Consider the following 20,068-nt stretch of genomic DNA (forward strand, 5'->3'; position numbering starts at 1 on the left):
TCAGTGCCAGATACCGCGATACTTTGCGTTGGTGCTGGTGGCATCATGTCTGGATTGTAGGTAAGATATTAGAGTGTGTGTGTGTACACCTAAGGAAGGGAGTCAGCACTCTTGGCGGCCAAGGGGGCCTGTGGGTTTCCCCTGAGGTGGGAAGGACATAGGGTTTGTTGTCATTAAGAACCAGAGGAAAAGGCAAATGGCATCTTTTGTGTGGGGAGCAGGAAGGGAGTCATTGGTAATAACTTAGGGGCTTAATGGCTGGGTTATTTTGGTTGTGTCTGCAATAGAGGAGGGTCACATATCAATGACAAATGTCATTGAAAGGCAGTGTCAGCTTGTGGAGAAAGGCCCTGTATCTGTTGCCCTTACTCTATGGTTGGAGTAATTTTAAAAGAGGAACCTAGTAATTTTGACTAAAAACAACTTAATGACTTATTATACACACACACACCATCCTTACCCACAGAGCACTCCTGGGTTCCCCTCCTGCTGTTTTTACCTCAATTTTATTTTTACTGGTATCTTTACAGAGAATGGCACAGAAATCACAGATTTAGTGTACCTAGAAGTTATTACAGCTCCGTATTTCAAACACCTCCATATCAAGTTTCTTTCTTCTCACTCTATGTACATTATTTACACAGCAGGGGCTACAGTCTAACACTTCTAAACAACAGGGGACACAGACAAGAACCTGCAGGGGAAAGTTTCATGAACTGAATGAAGAAGAAATCAACTTTTGATATGGAATTAAAATCCCAACTCACTGTCTCAAGCCTTTCTTTTGCGAGATATTCCCTGCAAAGTTAGGTGAGATGGGAGAGGAAGATGTCATGGGATGACGGGGACAGGGGCCTGGCCTGGGGTGGAAAGGGCAGCTGCAGAGAGGCCATCAGTACCAACAGGCCCTCCCATCAGCAGACAGGAAGGAGCCCCCGGTCTCCTATTCCAACATGGTCACTGTGTTTTATTCTAGTGGACGTGCACCACGGCAGACACCTGGCAAATACCTGGCATGCAGGTGTGTGTGCTGTTGCCTAGTCTGGGTCTGACACTGGCTCCTGCCTTGCTCTCTTTTGAGCCTTTTCTCATCCACTTCTTGTAACCAGCCCTTGATGATGACTATTTCTAGTCCCAGGTCCACTCCAGGCTTGGCCTCCCAGGGACCACCTGATGAAGTTAAGATCTGTGGCTTTCTGTGTGTTTATTTTTATAGCTGGATTGAGTTGCTCTAAGGCAGGGCACATGCAAACCAGTAATTTGTGAGAAGCTCTAGGGGAAGGGTGACTTGCACAGCAAGTCGGGGGCACAGGCAGTGTATCGGGGGTTTAGGATGCTTCAGAACACAAGGCCCAAGGGCCCTGAGTAAGGGTTTGGCCTCCTGAGCCGGGCAGAGCCACGGCATTTGTGCGAGGTGCCTCTGGTGGAGCAGGCTGGGTGTGCAGGGGGCAGGCTCCTGAGGGTGACCATGGGGGGCATGAGACAGAGGGTGGCTGAGGGGTCCAGGCGGAGACTTTCCGAGTTTAATCTGGAATCTGTGCCACATTGATGGGGAGGGGCAGACATTGGTCCTGCGCCCACAGGACAGTACATCTACACGGCAGTGGACACCCAGGCCCAGGCCCTTGTGAAGGAACTGGTTGCAGGGCAGTTTTGCTGAGGACTGAGGTGCACAGGACATTGGCACTGGAGGTGGATCCTCAGTGCCCATCAGGCAATGTGATTGCTACAGTGGGCCTTTAGGCCTGGGTGGAGCAGAATCCACAGGGGCTGTAGAGCTGGGAAGGAGGCTCTTTCAAGCAAAAGAACAGACAGTAAGGGGTGGATTTGGAGAGTGAGAGTCACCAAGGGACTGAGTGAAAGTGGCTTGAGAGGGTGGTTTAAGCTGCAAGAAGGCTTCTGAGGCAGGGCCGTTGGAATGAGGAAGAGGATGCTAGAATGGTCAAAAGTAGGTAGGGGGTGTCTCAGTATGACCCAAAGCCTTGGCTAGAACTGAGTTGTGCCTGAAATCACCTGGGGGCCATGGAGGGCCTGTGGGCAGGAGAGGCTGGCAGAAGCCAAGCCTGGGCCCTGCCTCAGAGAACACCTCCCAGCACCACAGGACCCAAGGAGAGGAGAGTCCTGGGGTTCCAGGGTCTGTGCTCCCCTGACTTAAGCCATGTCCTCCAGCTGCAGTGGACTCAGCTTCTCCCTTGGCCTGTCTTCGTCCATGGCTTCTTCCTCCTCTGGCTCCTCAGCATTCCGGGCTAGGCTGTCAGGCCCGGACACAGTCCCCAGCACTTTGGTGCTGTGCTCCTGAGCTCTGGCTCGGAGCGCCGCTATGCTGTTCTCCCTCAGTTCCTCCTGGGACATGGCCGCCGGAGGGTCGGTGCCCGGCTCCTCCTGCTCCATCTTGTCCAGCTTGGGCAGGGCCTGGCGCTCCACCTCCGGCTTCCTCCCCGACTCCGCTGCTGCCTCCAGCGACTTTTTGTGCATCCCTAAAAAGAATTGTTGGTATTCGGGTTTAGAAAAGCGCCTGGGAAAGCCATCTTGAACTGAAAACAGCAAAGATAGAGAGAGGCCAGAATTAAGGACAAGCAGAAAGCCTTACTTCACACACTTCACACACCAAAGTCGCGCGAGTCCCGGGGGTTGGGCCAGGGAGGTGGGAGGATGGCTGGAGGACGGGGCTGCAGGCCAGCAGCTAGGCACCAGGACTACAGAGGGCTTCTCCAAGCCAAGTTCCTGGACATCTGGCCCCAGGGGCAGGCGGTTCTGTCCCTTCCCAAGCACAGCACTTGTCCCCCATCTCTCCCTCCTGGGATTCCTGATCTTTGAACCCCAAGATAAGCTGGTGCTGCTATTAAGACATAGGCCCTGATGGCAGGTAGAGTTAAAAGGAGGAAGATCTTTGATAAACCAGAATGGAGGCCAAAGGAACCCAAGGGGGGGAGGTCCCCTCAACCCCCAAGGGAGGCAGTTTGATTCACCACAATCCCACCTACAGCCAAGGGAAGATGAGGGTACAGACCCTAGGGCAACTGCCACCCTTCTCACAGGACAAAAGAACCCACAGTCAGGGACCCATTCAGAATGACAGTCCTAGGTACCTAGCAGGTGGGTGCAAAGCAGAGATACCAAGTCCTGGGCCCAGCCTGCCCTTTGAGCCCCCCAAGGGAGACTGGGAGGCCTGCTCTGGAGGGCATCTCTCCTGCCAGGCTGTTGTGGCCAGGTCTCCGGCTCCAGAGCTCTGTGCCCTCCTCTAAAGGGGAGCCGGCTCTCCTCACCACAGGGACAGGGCCCCAGGGAGTGCGGGCTCTTACCCAGCAGCCATGGGGCACAGGAGTCCATGATGCCATCCTTGGCGGACTTGAGGATGGACTCGGGCAGGGGGATGGAATGCCGCACCATGGCCCCGTAAAGCCCATACTCCGCCATGACGCTGCTCCGGCCCCAGCACTTCTCCCGCTTCCTCCACTTGGCTCTGCGATTCTGGAACCAGACCTGCAAGGGCCAACCACCAGGTCAGGGGCATACTCTGAGGGCCTCAGTGCCAGGTCCTAACTCCCCTGGCTGCTTTTTGCTAAGGTCCCCACCCCTTTGAGTGCCACGGGCTCTGTCCCCTTGTGACTGCAGGTTTGCAGCACGTTATCCTTACTTAAGCTCACCCACCACGCGGTACCCTCGGGGTTCCTCCAGGCTCAGGGATGTCCAGCATGAGGACAAGTGATACAATGGGAGAAATGGGTCTTTTTCTAATCAAAGCAATTCTAGGCTGATGGGCCAGAGACACCATCCCTTAGGAAATGATGACAAAATTCTCCTGGTGTGAGGAGTAAGTAGTGGTGGAGACCTAGGAGCCTGTCGCAGGGTACACTCCAGAATGTTCCTCTGACCCAGAAGCTGACTGGGGCAGGGTCTGAATGAGCTTGGGGTACCCTGGGAGCGGTCTCGGAGGAGATCCCACGTTCCTGCCATGCTTGGGGGAGGGGGCGATTTCTCGGTCTCCCAAAGCAGCCCTCCTGGGACTTACAGCAACTGACCAGAGCCAGAGAAAGCCGCACTGTCCCTCAAACAGGGAAGAGCCCACGGGAAACTGGTGGTTGCCGGAAGGACCCCCGGGCAGGCCCCCTCGCGTCCCTTCGCAGCCCCTCCGGGCCCTGAAGCCCAGGGCGACGAGATGCCCAAGGCGCCCCGCGGAGTGGGGAGGGAGGGGAGCACAGAGGCGGGTTCCGGAAAACCTATTCGTTTCCTCTGCGATTCCCATCCCCTCGCCACGCCGGGTTCCCTCCCCCCTCTGGGCCCCCTCCCCCGCCCTCGGCGGCTGAGGTTTCAGCTTTTGATGAAAAATTGCTCCAGCTCTATTCAGGAGGCGGCAAAAGAAGAGTCACCCCCAGGGGCAGCTCTGGGCTGATTGAAAAATAAGTTAATTTCTGTTTGAATCGATGGGCCTCAGGCACTGAAATATCACGGGAAATTAAAGCGGCTGCTCTCTCGGGAGCCGCGGCATTGACCCGCACTAATTAATGCTGGGGAGGCAGCGCGAGCCGCGCCTCGAGCCGCTCCCCCTCCCCAGGGGACCCCAAACACTTCTCATTTAACTAATTAGACGGGGAAAATTGGGTGTTAATTTGTTGAGGATTTTTCCCCCTCTTCCCCCGGCAGCTCCCTCCCCGGCCCCCGCCCCGCACCGGGGCGCGGGAAATGAATGCGGGGCTCGCCGGCAGATGGCTGCCCGGGTCACTCTGCAATCTTCTCCGACTTGATTGCTTGATTAGGTCGTTAGCACATTAAAAAAAAAAATTGCTTGCCGTCTGGCGCTGGCGTGATGAGTGGGACGCGCGGCAGCGCCTGGGTAATTTATCTTTTTATACGGCAAAGAATTTGATTTCAATCTGCAGATATATGGGGCGCCTTTGACACCTGTTTAACATCGCGCCGCTGACAGCTTAACCCGTTGCTGCCGCGGCCGTTGTGAGGCTCGGCGGGGCTCCGTGTCCCCGCGTCGCAGCTGTTCCCGCCGCCTCCGCCGCGTGGCGCTGTGAGCGCCCGGGAGGCCCAGGCAACCAGAGCCTGAGGCTGAGCGCTCCCGGCCGCGTCCAGCAGGGGGGGCCCCGGCGGCCGCCTCGCACCCGCGAGGTCCCCGGAGAGCCCCGCGGGCACAAAAGCGCTCTGCGAGGCTGCGGAAAGACGCACGGTCCACGCACGCATTTAAGTTGACCCAAACTCTGTAATTGTTTCAGAATTTCATTTGTAAATAACCGGCAGCCTCTAAAAAAATGGGAGAAAGGCGGCCGCACACTGGCCAGCGTCTTTAGAAAACCATCCCTGGTTCCACCCTGGGTGGCGCCGCCTCCACCGACCCACATTTTTGCCACCACCGGGTCTGGCACCAGCCGTTACTGCTCGGGCCCTCCTGGAGCGCTGCGGAGCCAATGTGCAAGGCCTCCCCTTAGACTGGATCCAGACCGCCTTGAGTGACCCCTTCCAAGGAAGAGGTTTATATAATTTGAAGGCCACTAGATGGCTGCGCTCTGTGCGCTAAAAGGGCTGGGAGAAGTGAGCAGCGCAAGCCTGCCCTGACTTGGCCATGGTCCTGACCTGGCTCTGTGCCGTTTAGATCTCTCCCCAGCACTGCCTGCCTGTCCTGAAGGCTCTCTGCCCCGCTGTCTGCCCTATCCAGTGGTTTGTCTGAAGCCTCTGTCGGGTCCCATCCTCCTTGCCATTAGCACTTGGTCACCCTCTACAAGTACCTACTTATCTCAAGCTGCCTCCTCCCACAGAGGAAGAATCTAAATGGACTAATCCACATAAAAGTATAAGTGACTTCTGGATCCATTCACCTCTCAGAGAAGACAGCAAAGAATGGACCCACCCATTGCTGATGGAATGCCAAGGCACCAAGTCTGACCACAGAAGCTTTCTTTATGAATCGAAGTAAGCCATCTGCTTCCTGGTCAGTGACCTTCCTGCTTGAATGCAGTGCATTATAAAACAAGGGCACAACCTCTTAACTGGAACCTGTGGAGCCAGGCTCCAGATTTTTGGATTTTAGAAAGAATATGTGATGTATATATCACAAGTTACACGAGACCCTGCAGTAGTGGCCACACCATAATCAACTCATCAGTTTTGATTTCTGCAGCAGAACATACATATTCACACTGAGAGGGATAAATAAAGACCTTAAGGTTGGGTCCAATTTTTGCCACCAATGAATTTTGATGACAAACTTAGAGAAGAACTGTCTGCTTTTACAGTGGTTTGGATTTAGGGATTCTGGAGAAGGGATTGTGGAATATATGAAGGCAGAGATGCCCCCACCTGCCCCAGTGTGGATGCGTGGGAAGGGGCATTGCCCTGGCTTCCTCCAGATCCCATGAGCATTGGTGCTAGGTAGGGGTGCAGTGAGCAGTGCTTTCACATGGAAATAGCTTCTTTATTGGAGGATAAAGGTGCGTAGACTTAAGACTCATATCATCACTGGGGCCTGTGAACAGAACCATTTTCTTGGGTATCCTAATTTGGGCAAATGAATAACTGGTCTTCAGATCAGATTTTGCCCACAGACACTCCCAGGGGAGTTGGTGCCAGCTGGTCGCTTAAACCAGGAGTCATCCAGACCCTCAGTTATAGGCTCCTGGAATGCCTGGCTCTCTGCAAAGACCAGATGCTGCCCCAGTTTATGGAGGAATCCTGGACAGCCAAAACAATTTCCTTTTAGGACAGTTGGCAGGGAAGCTGCGGCAATGGTGCCTTGGAGGGAAGTGGACAAGGGATTAGAATTAACCCTAACCACTCTTCCTATTGCCTTTCTCTTTCCTTTCCTGGAAGCAACCAGCATGTGCACAGAACTCTGAAGTTTTTAAGAAGCAGTGAAGTCATCTGGTCCTGAACTAGAATTCCCAGCTGTGACCAAAATTGCTGTGTGATCTTGAGCAAGTTGCTTGCCTTCTTTCTGTCTCAGAACTCCTCAAACATAAAATAATATCTACTTTCGGGGGTTGTTTTCAAGATTAATGAAGTAATTGCGAGTTCCCCAAATCAGTGCTTGTGATGCAGAAGTTGTTCAATAAATGCTTATTATTATTTCAGTGGAGACACAGAAAACCAGTGGGAATCTGCCCACAGGGCAGGTTGATCAACAGCATTTCCTACCTCTCTGGCCTCCTCCACTTGCCCTTTAGCAAGGCTGGACTGACTAATAGTAACAACAACTCCAGGAGAAGGGCAAAGGGACAGAACCAACCTTCAGGCTGTAGGATTTTAATACAGATAGCCTCTAGTTTCCCCTTTCAGATCCAGAGAGCCAAACAGATGCCACTACAGGTCTCACATTTCTGATGTGGGGCTCAAATGCAAGAGAACACCCGTCCAGTGCCCAGGACTCCCTGCAACTCGGCTGTGATCAGGAGCCAGAAGACCTAGGTTGGAGATCTCTGTTCTGCCTCCTATTGTCTTTGTGACCTTGGGTGCGTTTTTTAAACCTTTTTAGCTTTCAGTTTCTCATTTGCCCTGTGCCACCATCTCCTTGAATGTTTGTTGTGAAAATTAAATAAAATAGTACATGGGAAATGCCTGGCACATAGTGAGAACTAAAAAACGCTTAATGCTGGATAAATTCTGTGGATAAATGTGCAAGAAGATGAAGCTTTGCTTTCCAGCAAATGTGCAATAATATTTTCCACATAAATCCAGGTCCTCCCATCTCCCAACTTTGAGATTCCTTCTCAGCATTTAGGCCATTCTTCTTACTTGATAACTTGGTTCTGGCAAGTCCAGAATATTCCTTCAGTCCTCTCACTCACTTTCCTGGCTGCCCACTTTCTAGAAGAGACTGTTCCTGTTCCATGAAAGGTGGGTCCAGAGCGCTTCAGGAGAACCTGCACCACGGCTGCAGTGGGGACCATTGTCCTGCCTTACAAGTACTTGAGAAGGGACCCAAAGTGACAGCAAGGGTCACTGGGTTTGGAGTCCCAGGCAAAGGAGAGTTGGGAGGATCTTCCAGTTTGGGTAGGAGTCTGGGTTTCCTGGTGCATTTCCTCTCAGAGATGGTGCTCTGGCAGGACTCAGAAAACCCAGGTAGGATGCCTCTGGCTGTCAACAGCTAGCCTGGCAGGCTCCTCCACAGCTGACAGAGACGGTCCCCAGAGCTTGTGCCTCCAAGGTTGGACGGTGGCCAGGGAAGGGCTTCTCGCCACGTGGGTGCCCTCCTGCTCCTAGGCACACATGGAGCAGGCCATCAGCTCTTTCTCTCTCTATGTGGGCAACCAGCATGAGCAGCTTTGCCCATGGCTTCTTTTGCCAGCACAGAGCTCCTGTCCTGCAAGCTCCCATCCTTGTATTCCCACGAGATAGTATGCCCAGGGCTCCTTCTGTCAAAGGTCTCCCAGGAGACCCTCTGCGGTCCTCCCAGGATTGTCCCCCTAAAGAAGACACTTTGCGTGATGGATGTTCTCTGCACATTCTGGTCATATGCCTCCCCAGGGCCTTCCCTCCAATCTTGCCTCATGCCATCAGGCCTGGCTCTGTCTGCCATGTGGCAGTTTCCATCACTCTTACCCAGCACCTCTCCTTACCTCTGGATGGAAGGTGATTAATTTGGGCTCATTGCTGGTGTAATTTAGTGACTTAATACTAAAGTGCTGCACACCCACTCAGCACTTCTGACACCGTATTTCATTCACCCCTTCCAGTCCCATGTTCAGGCTCAAAGCTTAGTCTGGTTACAGTCACTGATGTCCACTAGGGGGCAGCTTTGTCCATGTTTCCGGGCAGCCCAGGCAGCATGGGCCCACGTGCCAGGTCATCTCATTCTCCGTCCTACCCTGTCACACAGAACTCCACTTTCTTCCACTCATATTAACCCACTTAAAAACTCCTTTCCTGAGCCTCTGACCCAGCATTTGTACACTGGCAGCACCCTATCACCTGGAGAGCTTTAAAAACAGATGCCAAGGCCCTGCACCAACCCAATTCAGTCAGAAGTGCTGGGCACAGATGGGAGCCTGGCATTTTAGAAAGCTGCCCTGTGATTCTGAGACGCCCTGAAACTCTTTCCCATTTAGGCACTATCTTATAATTTCTGGAATATAATTCCCTAAAACTTCATTACCTTCCCTTGGGCGGGGCACTTTAAGAGAGACAGAATTGAACAGTGCTAATCAGAGAACCCAATATATACACACCAAGCTAAGAGTGAGTGTGAGATGTGGCTCTGTCCACTCTGCACGCCCACATCCATATCCATGAAATGTAGGCATTTTTAATAAGTACAACTTTTGTCAGAGAAGAATATAGTAAACATGTAAGGGAATATGTATATACGCTGATCTTACAATTCTAGGAATTCTATTTCCCGCAGAGGAAGTAAAGTCAGTCTGGAAACCCATTTCCTCTCCTCCAGGGCTGACATCTGGCAGGGGCTTCAGAATACCATATCCCAGGATTTTTTGACACACAAAAGAAGACTGCGTGTCTGAGTCGGATATGGAGACACAGAATCTCTTCTTTCCCCAATAATGTACCATATCCCTTTGCCCCAACTGGGAGAAATGCTCACAGAGCAAGTAAGTGCTCACTCTTAAAGCAGAAAGGCAGAGGAAATCGGCCACTGCTGTGGGTGCTGGGCCACCGTCACTGCCCTTCACACTGATGACAGGCATTTGTGTTCCCCTCATGGGCCCTCATGTGATAGTAGATGAGTTCTGGGTTGGAATCCCAGCCTATTACTTCACCTCTCATCCAGAAAATGGGGATAAGAAGAGCATCTAACTCATCTAGAGGATTTAGTGAAACCGGGCATAGAAAGCACTTACTATTTGGGACAATGGGAAGTACTTACTAATGCCAATAATAACAATACTTTTTAAAAATAGCATTTGGGCAAAATATTATTATTATTATTATTTTACAAATGAGCAATTTGAGGCTCAGGGTTTAACTTGCTGGCAGTGAAACAGAGATTAGAAATAGATGTGCCTGACTTTTCATGTCCACACTGGGTTCTCATTAGACTTCAGGCAGGAGACCTCAGACACATCCCGGGGGTTTACTTGGGTGTGTCCCAGCTGTCCACCTGGGACTGTTAAACAGCTGTCCTACTCCCCTATTCCACCAATGGCAGCCCAGGCTCCCGGTGAGGGAGGTGATCCTGGGGGGACCCCTCCCTTGGAAGAACCCCACCTCTTTCTTTTACAGGTGAGGAAGCTAAGAGATGGGAGGTGGCCTGGCCTCTGACATGCCTGCTGGGTGTCAGAGCCAGAACCGCTCCAGGGCCCTGACATCTGGCCCAATAACCTTTCCATTCCACCTTGAGAATGCCTAACTTCAGACTTGGAGCCTTTAATAACTACTCTTTAATAACTACCCATCTCCCCTCCAACACACACACAAAGCCTCTGACTGACAGCTGGGGGAGGGGAGTTAGCTTTCCACCTTTAGCTGCACTGTTTCCACTGAGATCAACATAGTGAGAGGAAATGACTGGAAGGGGGGCAGTGTAGCCACGGAAGTGTTCTGGAGTCTAAAAGGAGTCGGGTCTGAATGCTGGCCTCTGTGCCTTAAGTTCCCATCTGCAAAATGGGAATAGAAGTATAAGCTAGCTCAGTGGATGTTCCGAGGATGCTCTGGGGACACACACAAACTATCTCTGGAAGGAAACTGGTTACCTCTGGGGGCTGTTGGTGGGTTGTGGGGAGGAAGATTCATGTTTCACCCTTTTGAACTCATGAATTTACCTATTCAAAAATAATTTTTTATGAGTGAATTTTTGGGGTTTTTCTAGAATAGTGCATGGTACTCAATAAATATTGGTTACTTTTATACAGAAGGTTTAAATCACCTCCCCCCCCACCGCCGACACCTGACCTCAAACCATCTCTGTTTCCCAGCTACAAGTCAAAGCACAGGCTTCAAACCAAGAGACAGGTGGTGAATGTGGGGGCTTTACATGCAGACCTGGGTTGCAGCCCTGTGTCTCCAACTTACTAGCTGCGTGGTGTGGGCAAGTTGCTGTGCCTCACTTTCCTTAGTTAGAAAAGGAGGCTGATCGTCTGTACTTCACTGGCTGTCACCAGGATTTAATGAGATCAGGGCAGCGCTGGGAACACATTATGCAAATGGCTTGTTGCATCTGCATAAGAGTGAGGTGCCACTCTCATGCCCATTTTCCAGGTGAGAAATCAGAGGCTCTGGGAGGTATAGTGGTTTGTCCACAGTCACTCGGCTGGTAAATGGCAGAGCCAGGATATGTCTAGCTCTGGAGTCAGTGTCCCTAACAACTACACCTCCTTGCCTTTCAACCCCTGGCACGTGGAAACTGCTCTGTGAATTATAGCTGTGATTGTCATTGATGATGTGCTAAACATTTCCCAGGCTGCTTGGTAAAACACTTGGGGGCCAGGCTGTCTGACAATCCATAAACACCTTCTGGGGGTGCATTTAACCAAAGCCCCATGTGGTGCACAAAGAGTTGGAGAGATTCTTGCCTCAATTCTCCCATACCCACAAATTCCATAGCCAGTCTTGGCAGTCCCAGGGAAGTTAGCTGTCTCTTCCTCCTTGCTGGTTCTGGTGGTTTTAGACACCCTATGGACACCCCTTGGGCAACTTAAAGAAGCCTGGCATCGCCTGCGGGAGCATTTGCAGCCATGCAGTTACAGCTGAGGGAGACCCGCCCCAACCCCTTCAAACACAACCCCCACTGCAGCCCAACAGATTTTAGGACACCCTATAGCAAGAGACAAGCTCTTCTTTCCTACTGATCAATAGTGCAAACGTGGGGCCCAACAGGGGGATTAGTCAGCCCTGCACCCCACCCCAGCAACTGGATTGGGCCCTGGCACACAGATACACACATATGATTCAGAATCTACCCTCAGCTTTACCCGACGGGACCCAATTGGGTGGTGGGGATGATGGATCCCAGCCAGCATGGATAATGCACCAAACAGATAATCTGCTTATGAATAATTGGGCTTATTGCTAGTGTCAGTGTCTAAAGCCAATGTCTGAAATTCCAAATAGATTTCCAGGGGAGAGGAAGACTTTTCTGCACAAGCAGCTCATGCCTCATTTCCAATTCCCTGGTTCCCTAGTGAGAGAGTGCAAAGCAAGCCACCCACCTATTTGGTTCCTTCTGTAGCCCCACTCCCACCCCAACACACATGACACCTGGAGACACAGGACATCTTGCCTGTAAGGAGATGCAGAGTGGAAGGGATTTCAGGAAGCAGGGACCCTCCACCCTGCCCCCATTTCCCATCCTCAGCAGTGAACGACTCTGCACCATTCTTTGACGGGAGGGGCTTTTTTTTAAGGTTGTGATCCAGCCAAGGCAAATCCGAACCTTTTGGAAATATTCTCCCACCCTAATCCCTTCTTTGGCCTCATGGAAGCCCTGCCTGGAAAACCATCAGATTTCATCTTCTCCCAGAGAACCGATTGAGTGGTTCCCCTCCTGCCCGGTGAGGGTGTTTCACGACTTAGGAAGGTTCTGCTGCTGATGAAAGGAGTCTCTGGGCCCACCCCAGCTGAGAGCATCCCAGGCCAGACTAGTGGCTGTAGGCTTCCAGGAGAGAGGCAGGACTTAGTGAGCCACACGTGCAGGCACATGTCCTGGCCACACCCCGGACCAGACCAGGGAGATGTAAGGAGCGGGATCTCAGGGCATGGCCAGCTGTTTGGCTGTGAGAGGAATAAGGTGCTTCAGATGCATGGGAGCAGTGGGGAGCAGGTAGGAAGGGAGGGGGGCAACCTTTTCCTCCTGGGGAGGGGAGAGGAGCGAATGGGAACAGACCAGGGTCAGGGCTGGAAGCTGCTCTCCCCACTCTCACTCCCCCAGCCAGCCGCCCAGAGAGGCCTGGGGCTTACACTGAGCTGGACCTAGGAGACATCTGCCCAACAGAGACCTGCTGAGAACCCAGGAGCCCCCAGAATTCCTTCTCCCACACAGGCCCCCTCAGGGTCTGTTTGACACACTCCTCAGGAAGCCTACAGTCTGGAACAGTGGACCAGGAAGGATTTGCTAAGTCCCTTGTGCCCCAACAGTGCCCACCTCGCATGGTAAGGTGTTCAGCAAATACCTGTCAGCTTCAACGTCTCCGTGAGGACATCACCCCAGGCAAGCATGGGCCCATAGCAGGCGGTGAGGTGAGGTCAGGGGTGTCTGGGAGCCTGGGGCAGCCAGCGTCCTGGGGAGTGGGGAAAGTGTGAGAGACAGGGACCCGGCGCTCCATCACCTGTATCCTGTCTTCGGGCAGCTCCGTTTTCATGGCCAGCATCTCCCGGGCATAGACATCTGGGTAGTGGGCCTCATTGAATGCCTTCTCCAGCTCCTCTAGCTGGTAAGAGGTAAAGATTGTCCTGAGGGGAGCAAAACCAGACACTCAGGACCCAGAGACTGAGACAGACTATCCCAGAGGGGACAGGGTTCCCTCCCCTACGCCTCGTGGACAGACCCAAACCCAGACTGGCTCAGCACAACGGGACACAAGCTCACACACACTCAACATGTTCACACACACCCTCAAGCTTAACCCTCGGGACTCTTCTTCATTCAAGGCTGAGGGCCCACACTACCTTTCTGGCAGTGGGAAGGAGCGTTATTTCAGCCTTCAGCGAATCTTTCTGGACGTGCTTTGAGGGAAAGGGTGTTAAGAGAAATTTTAGAAAACCTCAGAAAGCCCTTCTTCCTCCTCCCAAGCACAGAGAGAGGCTCACCAGATAAATAAAAGCCTCAGTCCCACAGGGATCCATTTCCTGGGCTCCTCTCACAGACAGTAGTTGATGTTTTAAATTGCCCTCAAAGTTCAAAGGCTTACCAGAAGGTCAAACTCAACTGCACCGCCAGTGTTTGTACAGCTGAGAAAGAATCTCCCACCCCTTCAGCCCACCTCAGTACTCAGCCTTCCTCACATGCCCTTCCCCTGCCATCACCAGACCCACCCACTCCTTAGAGTGCCCTTAGAACCACCCCCCTTCTGTGCTCAGGATGCAAGTCCACTTTCCAACCAGCCCTCACACAGGCTCAGCCACTCATGGAGGGGTGCCCTATGCTGGGGGTTCCATTCAAGTGACCTTGAGAGAGCCTACTTACATGCTGCCCCCCCTCCCCCACAGAGCAGTTCACACCGAACTATTTGGGTCCTAATCTGCTTTAAGAATCTGGTAAAACACCTCCTTGCACCACAGGATGACGTGCAAATGAATATGCCAATACATGAAATGTTGCCTCCAATATTTGGAGGCTCATAGAACCCCCTTCCTTGCACAAACCATACAAACCCATTTACAGACACATATTCTTCTCTTTTCAGACCTTAATTTCACCAAATTTCAAGCGACCTTTATCCTGCACCCTCATCAACAAGCGGACAGGCAATATCAGCCAGATTCCACCAGCCCAATTTGTAAACATGGTACATTCCTTGCTTGAGCCCCAGAACTTGGACCTTGGGACCAGCATGGGGGTTTAAAATCCCTCACTGATGCCCTCAGCCTCACCCAACCCAAAGAAAAAGTACAGTTGTAAGCCTCCTACTTTCCTAGTGCTGGTGTCGGCTTTAACATCTGGGGCGGATGCAGGGGATGTGTGAGGAAGGATTCTGCTCTTCATAGAAAATGACTGGTTTGATTCTAAATCGTTCCTCACAGTCTTTTGGGGAGGATGGAATGCTTATGTTATACAGAAAGTTAATCTTCAGAATTTGGAATATCTGTTGCTTTTTATTTCACTCCTGCCACTTAGTGAAGGGCCCCCGAACAGATCATCAAAATAAACAATCAAAACATGCAAGTCCTTCTCATAACTAGGGAAACTGAGGCACCCAGGTGTTGTGGCCTGGCCCAAACCAAGAGGAGAGATGATGATAGGTCATTTTGGGCCAGTCGAGTGCCAGCCTCTGCTTGGGAGGGCTCTCACTCAAAAACAAAATGAAACCTCAAATCCCTGAAACTCCCCTCATTCCCAGTTCACAGCTAACCCAGGTGCTGATGCTGACAGGCTCTCCACGGGCATTACTGTGACCCAAACTCTGCTCCTGGCTTTACTCAGAACCTCAGACCTTTTAGGTTCCCTTTGTATCCCCGGAGCTTTCTGGGCAAAGAGAAGAGCTAACGGGAGACTCCCAAGGCTGCGGCTCCTTCCCCTTTCCCCTCTCCAACCCCTGCTAAGCCAGCGGCTTCTGGGAAATCAAGGGACACCCAGTTCTCATCACCAGATTCCCGGGACTCTTACCTGAAATTTCCAAATGAGAGAAGCTCAGAAAAACACATTTTTTTTTACTAATTAAAAACTGTACCGGCAATTCATAGCCATTCTCTTCTCTCTAGTAATCTGCCCCCTTCCTGTACCAGCAATAGCCAGAAATCTGGAGCCGGTGGAGAATTGTCCTGTCTCCCCGGGAGCCCCCCAAAGCTCCCAAGGCTTCCTTCCCACTTCCCAAGGAGTGGATGTCAGGTGAGGACAGAGTCAGGAACCTTAAGCGTGGACTTTGGGCAATGCGTCAGCAAGATCCAAGCATCACACGGGAGATGGCCTGATGCAGAAGCACTGTTCCTCTGTCACCCAGGGTTTTGGGGGTGCTTTTCCTGGGCTCACCTATCTACGGACACCCCTTCCCCCATTCCCACACCGGCGCAGAAGCAGTTCAGCCCGACTGTGACCTGCCCTCCCTCCAAGGTCCTGGTCCCTGTCCCTGCTCCGGGAAGCTGGCAGGACTGCTCATCGGAGACCAGCAGGAGATGGGTGCATGAGAGGTGTTTTCATAAATATTCGTTGGATGAATGAATGTAACAAATGACCCGGGATCAGGACTAAAAACGTTTCTGTTAAAAACAAAACAAACAGCTGCTGAAGGGAATGGGAACCGAGGTCACCAAGAAACCAACTCAAAGTTCACCGGCATTCGAACTGGACCTGCTGGGACCTAAGAGGCCAGGAGGAGCCTGTTTTAAATGGTGGTTGTAAATAATGGAGCCTCCGACTGTCAAGGAAGAAAGAGAAAAGCACCCAGAGGAAGACAGCACAGGGGCTGAGAACAAATTGGGAAGAAAGGGATGAGGTGGGCCCCAGTGGGGAGAGCCCCCCCATGTCCCTAGAGCCAGTGAGCAAAACGCTGAGGACGCCGCACCTGGACTGGGGGGGCAGAGAGAGATCTGGGGATGCAGGGACCAGGGAGCAGCACTCAGAGAAAGTCGGGCCGATTCTTGGTCCCCCCTGCTTTATTTCCTTAAGAACCTCCTCATGAATTTACACGGGGAACTGGTAGCGGTGTGGTAGCAAAAGGGAGTGCGGGTCTGGGGTGTGGGAATTACTTTTCAGCGTATGCCTTTGGGCACCTACTCAATTTTAACTTTGTGCAACTAATGTCTATTTGAAGGCACATTTTAAAAAACCCTTTCTTTATTCTGTACCTCAATACAGCCCACCGCACTCTATCTGGGGTTTGTGGGGCTATCTGGTCCACACACTCCCTCCCCACCCCCATTTTACAGACAAGGAAACTGAGGCTCACGGAAGGGAAGAGACCATCTCAGGATCACAAAAGAACAGATGCCTAACGAAAATTTTTCATCAATGCAGATATCACACTTAAAATTTGGGGGACGGTGGGAGCCCAGAGTCCTGGGCTTGGCACCACGGACAGGGACCGCGGGAGAGGAATTGGGGCTGGGGGCAGAGGGCAGAGGAGGTGGGAGCCGATCTGCCCGCCCCGCGAAGTGCGCGGCTCTCCGAATGCGCTGGGGCAGGGATCGCAACTGCGGGCCTCCTGCCCCATCTGGCTCCTGTTTGGCCCTGGTTGGAGCCTGTCTCCAGCAGGAGAAAGCCCGAGCAGTGCCGCTTCCCCGGCAGCCGCTCAACACCTTCACCCGGCGCGGGGGAACGCTAGGGTCCTTGGCGGATGTCCCCAAACAACCCCCGGTGTCCCCGCCCTGCAATCAGGAGTCGGCAAAAATAGGGCTCGAACGACCCGAACCCCAAACGGGGGACACAGGTAACAGAAAGGTAACAGAAAGCACCGCAGGGGCCTTACCTGTGTCTTCGCTTCTTCCGTTTCTTGGTCTGGTTTAAAGCCGATTTGGACATTTTTCGGTCGCTGGAGGAAACATCTTCAGAATCTGAAAAGCGGGCGGAGGCACATGCGGCAGAAATGGGGGCGCACTGCGCAGCGCCGGGGATGCCAGGAGCCCGAAGCCAGCGAGGGCCCCACCCGGAGCGGCCTACGAAAGCAGCTAGGGCCTGCTCTGTCTCCCCAGGAAGCCCTCCTAGAGGTCGACCCGATCCCTAAGCCCCGGCTGACTCTACCTACGCCGGCACCCGAATCCAGAGATTCTGAACACATTTCGTTGTAAGAGAGGCAAAGGCCCCAATGCGCTTGGGGCAGGGACGGCGTGGAAATGAGGCAGCCTCTGGTGGTCGCAGGGCCCCCCGGCGGTACTCCGGCTCTGCGCCCTGCCCGGCGCTTGCAACCGCGGCGACCCGGGCGGAAAGTTGGCCCCTAGGAGCGGAGCCGGGGCACAGGGAGCTGGGCGCCGGGAAGGGCTGGGGGCTCCCCGGACACAGCCCCTATTTCAGTGCCTGCACAATGCGCCCCCACTCGAGTCTGGAGAGATAGTGACGCGCCACTTTTCGTTGCTCTTGCAAATAAAAATAAATAAATAAAGCGATAACGAAAAACGGGGGGAATTGCCGAGTGCCCTCAGAGCTGGAGGGCCGAGCGGAAGGGAATGCTTGGCTGGAAAAGCCGCCCATGCAGGGCGCGGCAGGGTCATCTAGGGGCTCCCGAGCCCGCGGGGTGCGGGGATCTGATATATTGGGGCGTTTAGGTGGGATCGGGTTGCGGCCGCTGAAGTCGCCGCGGTGTCTGGCTTGCGAAAGCTCGTGGGGTGAAAAATAAACCTCGGCTGACCAACGCGGGGGGTTTGGAATGGAGAAAAGGAGGAAGGAATAGACAACTTTGGACACCAGGGCTGGGGGCGAAGCTGGCACCCGCTTCCCGGGCCGCCCGCACACGGAACGGAATCTGGCTCCAGGAGCGCGCATACTCCAGGAGGCCCGGCCGCAGTGGAGCGGCGGAGCTCGGGGTCCCCAGCGCGCCCCACGGGCCCGCACACCTCACCACGGGCTCCGACAACCTAAGCAGGTTTTCAGTGGGTCCTCAACCGGGCGCCGCGGCCAAGCCGGGCCCCACGCGGGCACCGGAGATAGGAGCGCCGGCCGGAAACGCTAGGGCTGAAAGCAGCGGGCGCCGGGCACAGGCAGGAGCTGCGGCCCCTCGGCCTGGGACGAACTTTTGTGCCCGGAGGCGACCTTGCGGTGCGAGCGAAGGCCAACGACATGGGGCTCCCGGCTCTAGCCCCCCAGTCGGGCAGCCACACAGCCTCTCCCTCACCTACCCGAGCTGGCCGTCTGGCTGGTGTCCAGCGGCCCCGACGCTCTGCCCAGCGGCTGCAAGTGGACGCTCTGCGGGTCGGACAGCACTTCCAGAAAGGTGGGCTGGGCGTAGAAGCCTGGGAGCCCCCCAGGCCCCAGCAGTCCCATGCCGCCTACTCCTGCGGGACTGAGCACGGAGCGCGCCGCCAGCAAGTGCCCAGGGCCCAGGCCGTCGAGGGCAGCCCGCGGGTGGGAGCTGGGGGTCTCCTTGTTCAAACCCAAGATCTCCTGAATGCCGAACCCGGTGCACCTGGCCGGGGCGCCCCCCGAGGTACTCTTGGCCACTGTCTCGGATTTGGGCTTGCTCAGCGCTTCCCCCGCTTTCCCCGTCATCTCCCAGCTCTTCGGAGGGGCTGAGGCCGCAGGTCTTTTGCTTCCCCTACCCCCCCGCCGGGCTCCCCGCTTGGAGAAGTTGGTCCCAGGTGCCCCCTCCGGTGTCTAACGCTCTGGAGCCCCAAGGAGATTCCCCTTTTATCCAACCAGGCGGCAGCCCAAGTGGGGTCAGAGCTGAGCAGCCAATCACCGGGGCCAGGAGCATTAGGAATTCCAAAAAGCTGGCAGCTCCCGCCGCAGGCAGCACCGAGGGGCCTAGGCGCTGGGGGCCGGGCACGGGGTGGGCTCTGCAGGGCACCCATGGGCAGGAACCCCAGGGGCTAAGACGAGACAATAAGGTTCCTGGGCTGTTCCAGGAGGCAGAGTGGCTTGGGATTCTAGCCAGAGTCTGGCTGGGACATGTCCCTGGGATGGGCTGGGAGGATAGGCTGCGGGCAGATGGTAGAGACTGTGAGTCCCCCTCCCTCCCTCACCTCCTGTGCAGTTTGGCAAGGTCAAAGCCCAAATATGGGACCCCTGTGCAAAAGGCAGAACAAGGGAGGGCATGTGCCCTGGGCCGGGTGTGTGGTGGCAAAAGAGAGAAAACAAGAACAGGCCAGGGTGTGAAAAGGGAGTTGTGAGGCTGGGGAAGGCTCAAGGCCCAGTATCCTGTGCCTTGAGCTATTCAGTAAATATTGACCCAATGAATGAATGAGTGATAAAGGGATGAGGAGTAGGGGTCCCTGGTGGGAGAGAAGAGCAGTGGTGGCTTCTTTTGGAGAAAAACCATGGACATCTGAACATCTTTCTAGAGCAAGCCTGAAGTTTGCCCAACTTCCATGGAAGGACTTCATTTATTCTTCCACCTGTTCATTCAACCAACATGTAGCGAGCATGTTACTAGCTTTGAGCTAGGAGCCAGGGGTTCCTCAGTCAAACAGATGGACAAGACAAGGGGTCTGCCATGCCTCCGAGTTCATGGAACAAACAGAATGAAGAGGAAGGGATTGTTGATGTGGAGGGGAAGGAGGGAGGGCGGGCTTGAGAGAGGAGCTTCTGTCTCAAACTGATGAGGACCCTGACTGAGTCCTGTGCTGGATGCTGCAGAACTGCAGCCAAGTGGGCCAGCTGGAAAGTGAGAGGCCGCAGGAAACTGCGTGCGGCAGGGTGGAACCCTTACCTGAAGAGAAGAGAAAGGCCTGGATTCCACAGGCACACACACACACACACACACACACACACACACACACAGCATAAACCTCCGAGTCCCTGCACTCCACCACCTCAGCTAACTCTTCTGTGACCTTCTTGGGGCTGGAGACTGTCTTATCCACCATGGCA

The 20,068-nt window shown here is 53.8% G+C and overlaps 1 protein-coding gene across 2 annotated transcripts; it reads right to left on the bottom strand.

Moving 5' to 3' along the window:
- Positions 1-494: 494 nt before the first annotated feature.
- Positions 495-18,831, bottom strand: VSX2 (visual system homeobox 2). Of its 2 annotated transcripts, none has more exons than XM_036913025.2 (5): positions 18,379-18,831; positions 17,016-17,100; positions 13,221-13,344; positions 3,303-3,483; positions 495-2,477 (listed from the first exon to the last, which is right to left on the bottom strand). In XM_036913025.2, the coding sequence occupies exons 1-5, from the start codon at positions 18,746-18,748 to the stop codon at positions 2,152-2,154; spliced, it is 1,086 nt and encodes a 361-aa protein (XP_036768920.1). In that variant the 5' UTR covers positions 18,749-18,831; the 3' UTR covers positions 495-2,151. The 2 variants fall into 2 exon arrangements, with proteins under 2 accessions (XP_036768920.1, XP_036768919.1); XM_036913024.2 differs by having other exon boundaries at positions 495-2,534.
- Between the last annotated feature and the right edge of the window lie 1,237 nt (positions 18,832-20,068).

The sequence above is a fragment of the Manis pentadactyla genome, chromosome 11 (genome assembly GCF_030020395.1).
Source record: "Manis pentadactyla isolate mManPen7 chromosome 11, mManPen7.hap1, whole genome shotgun sequence".
In the NCBI taxonomy this organism is placed as follows: Eukaryota; Metazoa; Chordata; class Mammalia; order Pholidota; family Manidae; genus Manis; species Manis pentadactyla.

Bases quoted from the DNA above. Each gene is read 5' to 3' on its own strand.
- VSX2 (XM_036913024.2), bottom strand. From the start codon at position 18,748: ATGACGGGGAAAGCGGGGGAAGCGCTGAGCAAGCCCAAATCCGAGACA. The intron at 13,345-17,015 runs GTAAGGCCCCTG...TGCTCCCCTCAG, and splicing joins CGGAAGAAGCGAAGACACAG to GACAATCTTTACCTCTTACC. The intron at 2,535-3,302 runs GTAAGAGCCCGC...TGCTGTTTTCAG, and splicing joins CTGTGCCCCATGGCTGCTGG to TTCAAGATGGCTTTCCCAGG.